Source organism: Myotis nattereri (genome assembly GCF_964212035.1).
Source record: "Myotis nattereri genome assembly, chromosome: 5".
NCBI lineage: Eukaryota > Metazoa > Chordata > Mammalia > Chiroptera > Vespertilionidae > Myotis > Myotis nattereri.
The window spans coordinates 20,448,675-20,461,269 of NC_138080.1; the positions used below are offsets into that span (position 1 = coordinate 20,448,675).

At 53.6% G+C, this 12,595-nt stretch overlaps 1 protein-coding gene across 1 annotated transcript in view; it reads right to left on the reverse strand.

Annotated features, from left to right (window-relative positions):
- Positions 1–328: 328 nt before the first annotated feature.
- Positions 329–12,595, reverse strand: part of AP1M1 (adaptor related protein complex 1 subunit mu 1) — a 30,137-nt gene continuing 17,870 nt past the window's right edge. Inside the window, exons 6-12 of the mRNA XM_081093471.1 lie at positions 10,704–10,830; positions 9,691–9,833; positions 9,187–9,258; positions 8,378–8,536; positions 1,863–1,988; positions 1,221–1,296; positions 329–1,088 (exon numbers count right to left, since the gene is read on the reverse strand). Of these exons, the coding sequence (XP_080949597.1) occupies positions 1,066–1,088; positions 1,221–1,296; positions 1,863–1,988; positions 8,378–8,536; positions 9,187–9,258; positions 9,691–9,833; positions 10,704–10,830 (726 nt within the window). The 3' untranslated portion in view covers positions 329–1,065. The remainder of the gene's footprint in view (positions 1,089–1,220; positions 1,297–1,862; positions 1,989–8,377; positions 8,537–9,186; positions 9,259–9,690; positions 9,834–10,703; positions 10,831–12,595) is intronic.

Sequence of the window (12,595 nt, forward strand, 5' to 3'; positions counted from 1 at the left end):
GACACTGATGCTGCTGGGATGAGACGACACTGAGAAAGGGCATCAGGCCGAGGAGAGATGGGGGCAAGCTGTTGGCAGTCTGAGGGTTGGGGGTCATAACCACCACCTTGGATGAGAGGAAAGGATTTGCCTGTGTGCCCTCAGGTGGTCCAGGACAATGGCTCTGCTGCCCACGGACCGCCCAGTCCCTCCTTCACTGGGGGCGGGGCGGAGGCACCGGGAGCTGGTGACACACGCAAGGCCACACACAGGTTGACATGAGCCCTGCACCTGCCCCTGGAGACCCGGGCGGCATCTGCACCACAGTGCATTTGAGGGAAGGCAGACACAGGGTTAATTAATGAAATTTAATCTAATTATGACACAAACACAGACAGGGGAGGGGTGACCAAGCACAGACATGATGACCTGTGCCCTGAGCCAGGGCCCTCACTGCAAACACTGATGTGGCTGAGCGACGCCCTGTGTGGCACAGCTGGCCCTGGGAGGCACGTCATCGAAGCCTGTGGGTCCAGGCCAGGAGCCCCAAGGGCCCAAAGTGCTGGGGTTCTGGCCCCAGTGGAGGATGCGCACTGTGGAAGGAGCCGGGGAGGCTCCTGTCCCCACTAAGTGCTGCCTGAGTGCTTCAGGACGAGGAGCAGGAGCAGACAGCCAGGGTTACGTAAACAGCAACGAGGAAGAAGACAAAACCCCAGAGACACTCATCAAACACAGGCCAACAGAACGGCAAGAAGGCAGAACCGTGCCGCCAGGAGCCGGCGAGTTCCTCATGTTCTCGGTGCCGGGACTCAGCCCCGAGGCTGCGCGTGGCCTCTGGACGAAGACTGCTTCCCTCCCCAGGAAGGGCTCGGGCAAAGAGACAGGACAACCGGAAGACGAGCCTCTTCTGGGAGAAGGGGCTTTGGAGACAAGTGTGGAGCCGGCAGAGCAGGTATGTCCGGAGGAGGGGTCTCCCGGCAGAGCTGGGATGGTGGCCGATGTCGGGGTGTCCTCCTTCCAGCGGGCTTGGCAGGCCTTCCAGCGCTTCCCCAGGAGCCCCTGCACCAGGGCTGGGGCACTGACCCCTCACTGGGTCCGGAGCTGGTAATCTAGGAGACGGGAGGGAGGTGTCCATGAGTGCCACCCTAGGGGCAGCCACCCTGGAGGCAGCTGCTCGGCCACTAGGGACCCTCTCAGCCGGCACCCCCACTCCCCGCCCCCCCACAGTGGGCTGCACATACCTCCATTCTGAGTGATATAACGGACCCACGGCAAGGCCTGGTAACCGCTCTTCTCAATGATCTTCAGGTAGCGCACCTGGGGCACAGGGAGGGCCCTGAGCGTGTCATGCCGCCCTCTGCTGGTGACCCCTTAACCATCCCCCTGGGCTGGGCGGGAGAGGTTGTGATGAGTGAGTGAACAGAGGCGAGAGGAGAGGTGAAGGGCACTGGTCTGTCTGCAACGCACTGAGGTTGTGCTTCTAGCAGACGCGGCAAAGAGCCCGGATGTGTGCTCACAAGAGAGATTCCAGAGCTTCCTGGAGAGGGTCCAGGGTTCTCCTCCCCTCAAAGGTTTCCCATGGAGGTGCCCAGGAAGATGGGCCCCAAGGGGACAAGTCTGGACACTAGAGGCTCAAACTCCAGTTCTGGGGACCAAATGCACCCCTGGGCTTGGAGCAGAGCACAGGGCAGGGCCGAGGAGACAAGTACAGGCCTCTTTCTGTGGGGGTCGGGCTGCCCGTGGAGGAGCAGAGCTGTGGCAACCTGACGGGAACCCTTTCTAAGCTGCTGTGATGCTGTGTCACTTGCAGTTCTCTGGGCCTGAGTGGACTCTGGGTCTCTGTGGTCCCCATCTGCTCTGGGCCTGGCAGCCCTGGCACGTACCTGGATGCCCGAGGTAGTGAAGTAGGGGATCTCGAACTTGACGCTGATCGGGGGCTTGCCCTCCTTGTCCTCAGCCTCCACACTGGGCAGGCCAAAGTGGGCCCGCATCAGGTACTCCTTGCCGCCCTGGGAAAGCAGACGGGTGGGGATGGTGAGGCTGAGGCCCCGGACTAAGTGGAGAACCCAGGCTGCTGGCCTGGCCACCGGGCCCTCCCAGTGTGGCCAGCGGACACCTGGCACCCCAGCTCCTCGAACACATGTACACTTGTCCTCCAGGACTGCCCCCAGCCCCACTGGGAAGACTGGAGGCCATGATGGGCACGATGGTTGAATTCTAAGGATCAGGAGAAAGTTTCACGGGCTCCCAGGGAGAGAAGACTAATTGCTTCAAGGCAGATGAGACCAACGGGCGTGGAAGGAGGAAGAGAGGAAGAGCGCAGGCGCAGGCTGCCGGGGACGAGAGTCCAGTGAACAGCCCCTGCCCAGTGTCAGGAGGATGCGTGGAGCAGGAGGGGACTGTCAAAGGGAGGAACGCAGACAGGGAGGTGACAAACGTTAAGAGGCCACGGCGGGGGCTGCCTGAGGAGCTGCTCCCCAAGGGTGGCGGTTCCGGCCTCAGGCTGAGCAGTGACACCAGGGGCAGGGCTCGGAGCAGGGCCAGGAATGACTGGACCTGAGTCCTGGCGAGAGGAGCAAGGGGTCTTGGTGAGAGGAGTATGGGCTGTCAAAGCTCCCCGTGCATCTCAACCAGAGCAGTGGGGAGCAGGGAGGAGCACAGGTCTTGTCACATGTGGGTCACCACCTTGGGTCCCCAGGGCTCTGGCAGCAGGAGCGGCTGCTGACCAGGGCGGCTTCTGCCCCAGAGGAGGGGCTGTCCTTCCACCTCAGACAGAGCCAGGGCTCCCAGCGCCTGGCTCACGCCTCCCTCCCCGGGATGGAGTGGTCACTTGTCATGGCCGTTAGGGCCAGCTTGAGAGCAGGGACTGTGCCTGACTCGGTGTCGTGTGCTGATGACTCTGGGACACCGAGGGGAGAATAATGTGGGCTTGGCAACAAAGCAGCAGAAAATAAATAATAAAATCTGCTCCATCAGCCTGTGTGTGAAACAATAACCAGAGCAAAAATCTGAGACGTTCGGGGCAAGAATTTCAGGCCACAGTCCTAGAAGCTGCAGTCCTGTGAGCCACAGGGAAGACATAATACTGATGGGTGTCTACGAGCCAAGCGACAGGAGGGCTTTTGCGAAGCAGATGCTGCAGGAAATGTGAAGGGAAGCAGAGCTTCCAGTGATGCTGTCACAGCACAATGCAGACCTCGTGGGCACAGAGGTCAAACTCTCCACCCCAACAACAGGCCTTACCTGCTTCTCAAGTGCACATGGGGTGGGCTATTTATAAATTCTGACCTTAACTGGCCCACAACAAACACTTCAATAAATTCTAAAAGTATAAACAGTACGAATAACATTCTCTGACCTCAATGTACCAAATGGATATGGAGAAAATGGGAAACAAAAGGCCCTTCTAGCAGGCAATTAAAAACCAACCAACCGCCCTAGCTGGTTTGGCTCAGTGGATAGAGCATCGGCCTGCAGACTGAAGGGTCCCAGGTTCGATTCCCGTCAAGGGCATGTACCTTGGTTGTGGGCACATCCCCAGTAGGGGGCGTGCAGGAGGCTGCTGATCGATATTTCTCTCTCATCGATGTTTCTAACTCTCTATCCCTCTCCCTTCCTCTCTGTGAAAAATCAATACAATATATATTTTTTTAAAAAAACCCAAAAAACAAAAATACCAACCAACCAAACAAGTAAACAAAAAACCACAACCCGACTCTACTTGATCACAGAATTTCTGGATAATGATGATATTAAATAAAACAAGTCAATTATACAGCTAAAGAGGAACAACTGTGCCTCAAATACTTATATCAATGCAAATTTAAAAACAAAATAATCAAATTAAAATACCTAACTCAGAAAATTAGAATTAGAACAAAAAAGACTAAGGAATTAAAATGAAAGACTTATAAAATAGGAAAATACTAAAACAAATAAATTGAAAAGCAAATCCGAAAAAAATAAACCACTAGGTAACCTTATCAAGGGAAAAAGACGACACAAATATACAAAATAAGAAATGTAACTGTCATAAGAGAAGGGGGGGAGAACCACGTTCTATAACTTTGTGTAGACAAATCTGAAAAGCTGGTTAATTTTGTAGAAAATATAATTTACCCGAACAGGCTCCAACAGAAACTCTAAATGGCCCAAATTCCATTCCAAGAGATAAAGTAGCAGACACCCAGACAGGTACACAGCTAAATCCTACCAACTGTCTCAAAACCAATCTCCAGGCTAAACAGTTTTGCAGCATAGAGAAGGGAGATAAAAAATGTATAAAATGAGTATAACTTTGACACCTGATAGAGACTATACCAAAAACAAAAGTCAATCTTAGGTATGAATACCAATGCAAAAATCCTAAATATAATGTTAACCAACAGAATTCAATAGCATATTAAAAAGAAAAGATACTACGCTCAGGTGGAGCTTATCAGGATGCACAAATACTATATCATTCCAGATCCACCCATGAACAGATCTGCACTGAAATGGACACTGACGAGGCAGCTGCTAAAGGCGATGCCCACTTGTGCTAAAACCACAGCAACTCGGCCTGGGCTGAGTCTGCAGTCCCAGCTGCATTGAACTTGGAGGAGAAGCCCTGGTGGCTCCACAGAGGGCAAGAGGCCATTCTCTCCACCACCAAAGAGCCCCGGAGACAGAAGCAATGAGGTGCCAGAAGCCATCGGATGGAAAAGCAGAGGAGAGAAGAGGGAAAAACTGCATCTAGGTGCGAAAGACCTGAAAGGAGATCTGAAAACCCATGAGAATCAAAAGAAAAGCTACCGTGCCCTGGCTGGTTTGGCTCAGTAGATAGAGTGTCAACCTGAGGACTGAAGGGTCCCGGGTTCAATTCCAGCCAAGGGCACATGCCCGGGTTGTGGGCCCCATCCCCAGTAGGGGGTGTGCAGGAGGCAGCCAATCAATGATTCTCTCTCATCATTGATGTTTCTATCTCTCTCTCCCTCTCTCTGAAATTATTAAAAATATTTATTTTTTTTTAAAAAAAAAAGCTACCACAAATCAAAATCCAGTAAGGTCCCAGGACATAAAATTGCCATGCAAATATTAGTGACCTATTAAAGACAGAATGGAAGAGAAGACCCCATTTACCAAAACCTTGGCTTCAAAATCATCTTAATGAGCCCTGGCTGGTGTGGCTCAGTTGGTTGAGCAATGGTCATCTTATGCGCCAAAAGGTCGCAGGTTCAATTCCCGGTCAGAGTGTATGCAGGAAGCAGCCAATCAATGTCTCTCTCCCTCTCTCTCTCTCTCTCTCTAAAAAAAAAAAAAAAAAAAAAAAAAAAAAAAAAAAAAAAAAAAAATCAATAAAAACATATTTTAAAAAATCATCTTAATAAGAAATGAGCAAAACTGTCGGTGAGTCCCAGAGGTCGAAGATTGTGGAGTGTCCTATGGCTTTTTCCTGGCTCCAGACACAGATATAGTCACTCTGAGAAAACTCGTGGAGTTGTTCACAGTTCATCTGTGTACCTTTCTGCAAGTTATACTTCGATAAAAGTACTTTCTAACAACGAGGAGGTACGCCAGGCAAATGCTAAACATGACTAAAAGACACAACGGTGCCTGCGGGGCAAAGCTATTGGAAAGGACAACACAGCCTCATAAAGGTGTTCATTATTCCCACCTAACTTAGACATTTAGTACAAACAGATTCCAAAATCTAAAAGGAAAACGAAACCAGTAGGAGTTGCCGGGAAACAGACAATCAATAGGCGTGGGGGTGTATGGTGGGTGTGGGGCTGGCCCCCCAGATGGAACACAGAATACAGCCCCAAGTTAAAATGTGGCCTCCGTGCAGGAGGGTGTTCAGAAGGAGACCTAATGCCTGAAAATTTGACTTGTGATCAACATGGTGTTTCAAACCACTGCGAAATGGACTCTTAGTAAATGCTGGACAGCCATTTGGAAACGATAAAACTGTCCCTCCTCCTATTGACCAGACCTTGCCCGGAAAGATGCCACTGGACAGGCTCCAGAAGCAAATGAGTGGACCCCTCCTTTCATCCTGTGTAAGCGAGAAATGGCACAGAGGAGCACGTCTGCTCTCAGGTGGGCACATGTCTGAAAGCTCCACGGCAGCTCTGCCGATGGCGCTTGGGAGCGGGTGCTGATGGGATGTGAACAGCACGCAGGGAAGTGGAAACGGCCCAACAAAATCTTAGACCTATGTCCCCTTTGAGCCAGCAATTTCATTTCTGACACCAACGCTGAAGCTAAACCGACAAATAAACAAAATGACATAAGCCCAAGGTCAAGCCTCAGAACAGTCTCCCTAAAGCCAACGGCTGAAACAGCTAAATGCCCTTCAGTGAGGAGGGGGAGGCGTCTGAATAAAGACAGAATAAACGCCACACAGTGGAATACTATGCAGCTAAAAAAAAAAAAAAAAAAAGAACAAGGAGGATCTGCTTCTACAACCATTTCTCCTAAATGGTTAGGGGGAAGCAGGTAAGAGAGGAGGAGAAATAGGAATGTACCCATTATATCTGTTTCTCTGTACCAAACGACACTTCAGAAGGTTAAATGCTTTCCCATAATGGGAAGAGAGATTTAGGGGTAAGGCATGAAAATGGGAATTCTGCACCTTTCTTCTCTCCCTTTTCATTTTTAAAAAAATAGTTTTGACTTTTTAACCACATGAAGATTTTACACATTTAAAAAACTGAATTTAAAAAGCAAACCCTCATCTGACTGGTGTGGTTCAATGGTTGAGCCAGGAACCAATAGGTTGCCGGTTTGATTCCTGGTCAGGGCACATGCCCAGGTTTCGGGCTCAAATCCCAGTGGGAAGCGTGTAGGAGGCAGCCGATCATGATGATCCTCTCTCATCTGTTTCTCTCCCTCTCTAACCTTCTCCCTTCCTCTTTCTCTAAAAATCATTAAAAAGATATTTAAAAAAATAAAAATAAAAAAGCCAACCCTGAATCAAACTGTATACTGAATTGGTGATATGGAGAAATATAAGACAGGGGAAGGATACATACACATGTGCTAGTACATATTTAAGATTGTTTTTTGCAGTTCTTTTCGTCCCTGGGGCACGCCACTTGAAGTAATCCGTCTCTGTGTGGTTTTCTCAACTTGATACACTGATAAGTTTGGCTTTTGATTTTTAGGAATCACCTTTTATTTTTTTTCCATTCTTTCATTTAATTTTGTTTTATACTAATGAAAAACACTTTAATGGTTTCAACATCAAGTGAAAATTTCAAAGATTAGATTAAAACAAACCACAGCTTACCAAACAAGGTACAGTCCACGATGGTTGGCATCTAGCCCTTAGCCATGTCCTCTGCCTCCCCTAGAGCGAACCATGCGATTTATCTTCTGATTTATTCTCCCATTGTGTTTTTTAACATAAATGCTAAACAGTGGAAACAGTCGACCATCTAGGATGGTATGACTCCCTCCACGGAATATTCTATTGCTGACAAACTGACCACCAAGAAGACAGTCAATGACCTGGAAATGCTTCCGATACAAGGCTGAGAGAACAGAGGACAAAGAACACCAGGTTGTCTCTGCTCTACAACGCCAAACAAAAACACACAGCAAGATAAGAATGAAACACACCAAAAACCTAACAGCAATTGCATTATGGTGGCAGGATTAGTCTTTTTTCTCCTTTCCCTCTATTTTCTGTAACGTAATTATATCACAGATTTGAGGAAAATTGCGAACATAAAAAAACTCAAGGCACTAGCATGACTGCATGCCCAACTTCTTTAACTCAGCTGGGGCTGTCCTCAAGCCCCACCGAGGTTCAGACAGAGAACGTGGGAAAGCAGTGACTGGCAGGAGCACACACCCGCCTACCAGGCTCTCCAGGCGCTGTCCCCGCAAACCCAGACTCTAGCGCTCAAAATCCTGAACATAAGCCAGGCAGCCGCGCCAGCAGGCAGAGCTGGCACAGGCCACAAATGCTGCCTGTTCCTGGAGCTGGATTCCCGAGGCCCGTGCTGCTCTGACCTCAAGGCAGTCTGGTCCCACCAGTGTCAGAGGGAGGGAGGGAGGGAGGGGAGGGGAGGGGAGGGGAGGGGAGGGGAGGGGGGGGAGGGGAGGGGAGGGGAGGGGAGGAGGGGGCACTTTACTGATGCGGGAGAGGAAGGTGGTGAGGGGCCCACAGGCTGAGCCAGCCTCTGCTTTCCGGGAGGCTCCAGTTTTCCCTCCTTGCCCGGCCAGCTCCTCAGCTCTCCCCTCTCTCCTGACCCTCCCAGAAGCTCCAGGTGGGGATCCTACCCTGTGGCCTGTCTCAAGGTTTGGGGGGATCCCACAGCTGCCGGGCCACAGCACTAGGCGGGGCACGGGGAGCACGTGGAATGTGGGTGAAGTCTGGAGGGGGCACCCCGCTGAGAACAGTGCTTACTGGGAAGGACTTGATGGACCACACGATCTCGCTGTTTTCAGGGACCCACTTGACGCTCCCCACCGTGGTCTTGAACTTGGGCGAGTCGGCATCATTGGGCACAGGGATGTGGATCTCCACGTTGTTGGCTGTTGACCGCCGCTTGAACTGGCTCTTGGCCTAAAGAAGAGGCCCACATGGTCAAGGTTGTAAAAGGTGAAAGGGAGACAGCCCAGCCCCCACCCACCTGATCCCACAGGGCCATGTGCCCCTTGGCCTGGTCTGTGGGACCCTCCACCAAGCTGACCCCCGCCCATTCTTAGGCACTACTCACACCCTCTCTTACCCCAAGAGTCCCCCTATGCTTGATTTTGAAAGTTCAGTTTCTGCCTTCCTGTTCCATTGGCCGTCCAATCCCCATCCCCTCCTCTGGCCCAGCCCTGGCCTCCTGGGACCAGGTCTGTGTCCGCACAGCTGGCCGGGGCTAGACAGATTCACTGAGAAGCAGGAGTGCTCCGCCTGGCAGGCAGTAGCCTTCCTGGTTGCCTGACATGTGGCCACTGACATGATGGCCATGCCCAGCACCTGGGCAGTGTGTCTCCTCTCTGTGCCCCCGGCCCACTCCCGAACCTGAGCTCACAGTGAGGCAGCAAGGATGACAGCCACAGGCCTCATTCCCCAGGATGGGAGTCACTGAGCCCCACGGCGGCCCCCGCCTTGTGTCAGAACTTTGTGCCAAGGGCCCTGGACAGGCCAGAGACACGGAAGCACCCTCACCAGGAAGGGCTGTCCCAGCCGCCAGGCTGACTGTCCACAGGACCAACACCCACCTTGATCATGTACTCGATGCGGCTGTGGGAATGCTTCTCAATCACTGACTCAATCCATATCAAGGGCTTGACCTGTCGGGAGAGTGACTATTTCATAAAGCCCGTCTCACAGAGGGGAGGCGGGGCCCAGGGCAAGGGATCGCTCACCCAGGTGTGAGCTCGACACACACTGCTGGGCTCGAGGAGGAGTCCCAGCTGCACGGGGCAAGCCCAGAACAGAGACCCCGGTCGCAGGGAGATGCTGAGGCCTCTGCGACAACGCAGGGACCATCACTGCTGGGCTCCCAGGAGGAGCAGTGATGCCAAAGCTGCCTGGCCCCTCCCACAGTTTGGTCTTCAAACACAGGGTCCCCGTGCCCGCACTGAGCGTCACCTCATGGACAGGGACTGTCCCAACCACAGGAAGGAGACAGGACCCGCCCCCACCCCACCCCACCATGGAGCCCCCGCGCTGCTGCCCAGTGCTGAGAGCCGGCTCCGGGGAGAGGAGCCTGGCACACTCACGTGGGTGTTGAGACGGTAGGACATGAGCTCAAACTCGCCGTCGGGCGGGATGAAGGAGATGGTGCGGTCATTCTCGAAGCGGGAGAGCCGCACGCACTGGTGGAACTTCACGTCCTCCAGCTCCACTGACTTGCTTTTGCCGCCTAAGGGGAGGGGAGCGTAAGGACCCGAGGCCTCCGGGCCACTCTAAGCAACGCTCCCGCTGCCTGGGGCCCGCCCCTGGCAGAGCAGAGCTGCCCCAAATCTGTGAGAGCATCTTGGGCCACGAACACCAAAGGGACCTGGTTCTGAGACAACCCTCTCCACCCCACCCCCATCCCTCCTCACCCACATGGAGGCCCCCCCTTCATGTCCAGACACTGGACTCATGCTGAGGGCAGGGCTGGTTGGCCTGGTTCACACCAATCACCAGGTAGGGTGGCTGCTTGGGACGTTTGTTGAATGACTAACAAACCCAGCTGCTGTGTTTGTGGTGATGGCTCGGGGCTTCTGAGGGCTCTGGCCCCACTGACCCATGGGTTCTGGAGTCCTGCCTTGGTTTCTCACCCCACAGAGACCTGTGTGGGTCAAATCCAGCCCTGGAGAGGAGCTGCCCTGATGGGCGAATGCCTGAGAGGCTCCGACTACTGCTGCTGCGGATGTAACTGAGCAGGCGGGACACTGCTCCCGCTGCTGGGCCTGTGGCAGGCCGGGAGGTGGGTGATCCAGTGTGCAAACACAAAGCCCCAACAATCTGGACGCCTGAGGCTGCTCTGGCCCTGCCCCACCACAGGAGTTCTACTTCTAGGCCAGGTCCCTCCTATTAATTTATTACGAATTAATTGTAGATTATCATTTCTAGGTATTTATTCATTAATTTTCATAGCTGTCTTGTAAACGATGTGAAAATATTTCCAGGTGCTTGGGATCAATGTGTTCCTTCACCCGGTGACCTTCCCTCAGCTCTAACTTGAGCCCAGGATCCAGCTCTGGGTGAGCCTGCGCTGTGCACAGCCCGGGGCCCTGGCACTCACGGCCCGTGTTGTCGAAGAGGACCTTGTCGTTGAGGCCCAGGCGCAGCTCGGGCATGCCTGAGAGGAAGACCCGCATCTTGATGGAACCCACGATCTCGCTGCGCAGGACGTTGCCGTTGGCACTGACCTGTGGGAAAGGGTGGGTGTGAGGGGAGGTCCCAGCTCGCCAGCTGCTGTCCCCTCCATGCTGCAGGACTCTCCCAGCCACTTCCACTCTCGATGCCCTTCTCACTGTCTCCTGAGCTGGGGGAGCCTCATCCGTCCCATCCAGCCTTCGTGCCAGGGTCACTGAGGCAGACACTTGTGGGCCTTACCCTCGAGGCCTTGGGCCACATGAGCTCCTCCCTCATGGACAAGCCTGGTGGCCTGGGCCTGGCACACTGTCTCAGGCTCTCCCATGCACCATGCCCTCTCAGGAGCCCCGATGCCCCAGGGAGGCCACCAGGCTCACATCCCTGAGGGTTCGTTAGAGGAGGAGCATCCTAAGCCTTGAACCCTCCCTGCTCCCACGGGCTGCCCCGAAGTCTGATAACCATGGATCCAAAATAACAGAGGGAATCGGTGTTCACACAGACCAAAAGTGCCCCTGCAGCAGGCCCCCTCTTGCACCCCTCAACAGTCTGTGGGGCTGGGCTATGGCATGAGCAACCCTATAACTCATATGCCAACAGGGAGGTATCTGAGAGTGCGACGAGGCTACTGGAGCTACCCTCCTTCATCTATCTATCTATCTATCTATCTATCTATCTATCTACCTATCTATCTATCTATCTATCTATCATCTATCTATCTATTTAGAGTGGAGGGAGGGAGGGGAAGAGAAACATCAATTTGAGAGAGACACAGCAATTGGTTGCCTCCCACATCGATTGGTTGCCTCCCGCACACACCCAGACCGGAGCTGGGATTGAACCTACAACCCAGGTACATGCCCTTCACTGGGAATTGAACCTGCGACCCTTCGGTGTGCGGTGTGATGCTCTAACCACTGAGCAACCAAGCAGGGCTGGAGCTACTCTCCCTGAGTCCGTTTTAGAGAAAAGGACACTGAGACAAAGCGGGGGGGGGGGGGGGGGGGCGCATGTACCAAAGGAACAGAGCAGCGGGCAGGTGCTGGGGCCACAGCCCTGACCACCACCCCAGTGTCCCTCTGCACAAGGCCACACGCACACCAACAGCGAGTCTGGGGCCACCGGGGCCTCTCCTCAGAGGTGCCAGCCACACTCACATGGCGGAGGCCGAGCTGCCTATCAGCGGAGAGGCAGGAAATTCTGTCCGGTCTTTAACGAGGGTCCCAACAGCACCACATGCCCACATGAAGGCCTTTGCCTCTGACGGGAGCAGAGACTTGAGGTGCCGAGTGGCTGCCGACCCTGAGAAAGGCACCAAACAGGACAGAAGGCCCGACAGATTCTCGCGCCATCACCCCCATCACTCGCTATACTCTGGCCACACTGCCTCTCCGGTCCTCGCCCCAGCAGGCAGCTCCCTGACCTCACAGGGCACAGCAGCTGCGCTTCCCCTGCCTCTCACCAGCCTGTCTGCCCGTCTCATCCCCTCTCTAGGGAGGGGCTATGCCAAGTTGCTTGCTGCAGGGTCAGCAGGGAGACTGCGCCTGAGGACAGGAGGCACTCAGCAAGTGCGGTAGATGTGGGTCCTCTCTTTCCAGACTGGCTGGGTGCTACTCCCACCTGCCTCAATCCATGGCCCTCCGTGCTGCCCATGACTGTGACTGCCCCTAAGTCCCCTTCTCTGGGGGGCTGTTTCCTCCTTGGCCTTCTGTAACTAAACACAGGAAGTCGTGAATGCTGGGAAGGAGGGCCAGGAAGTGGAGACAAAGCCAGAGGCTAATCTTGGCCCTCTGGGCAGCAATTATGACAAATTGCCCTTTC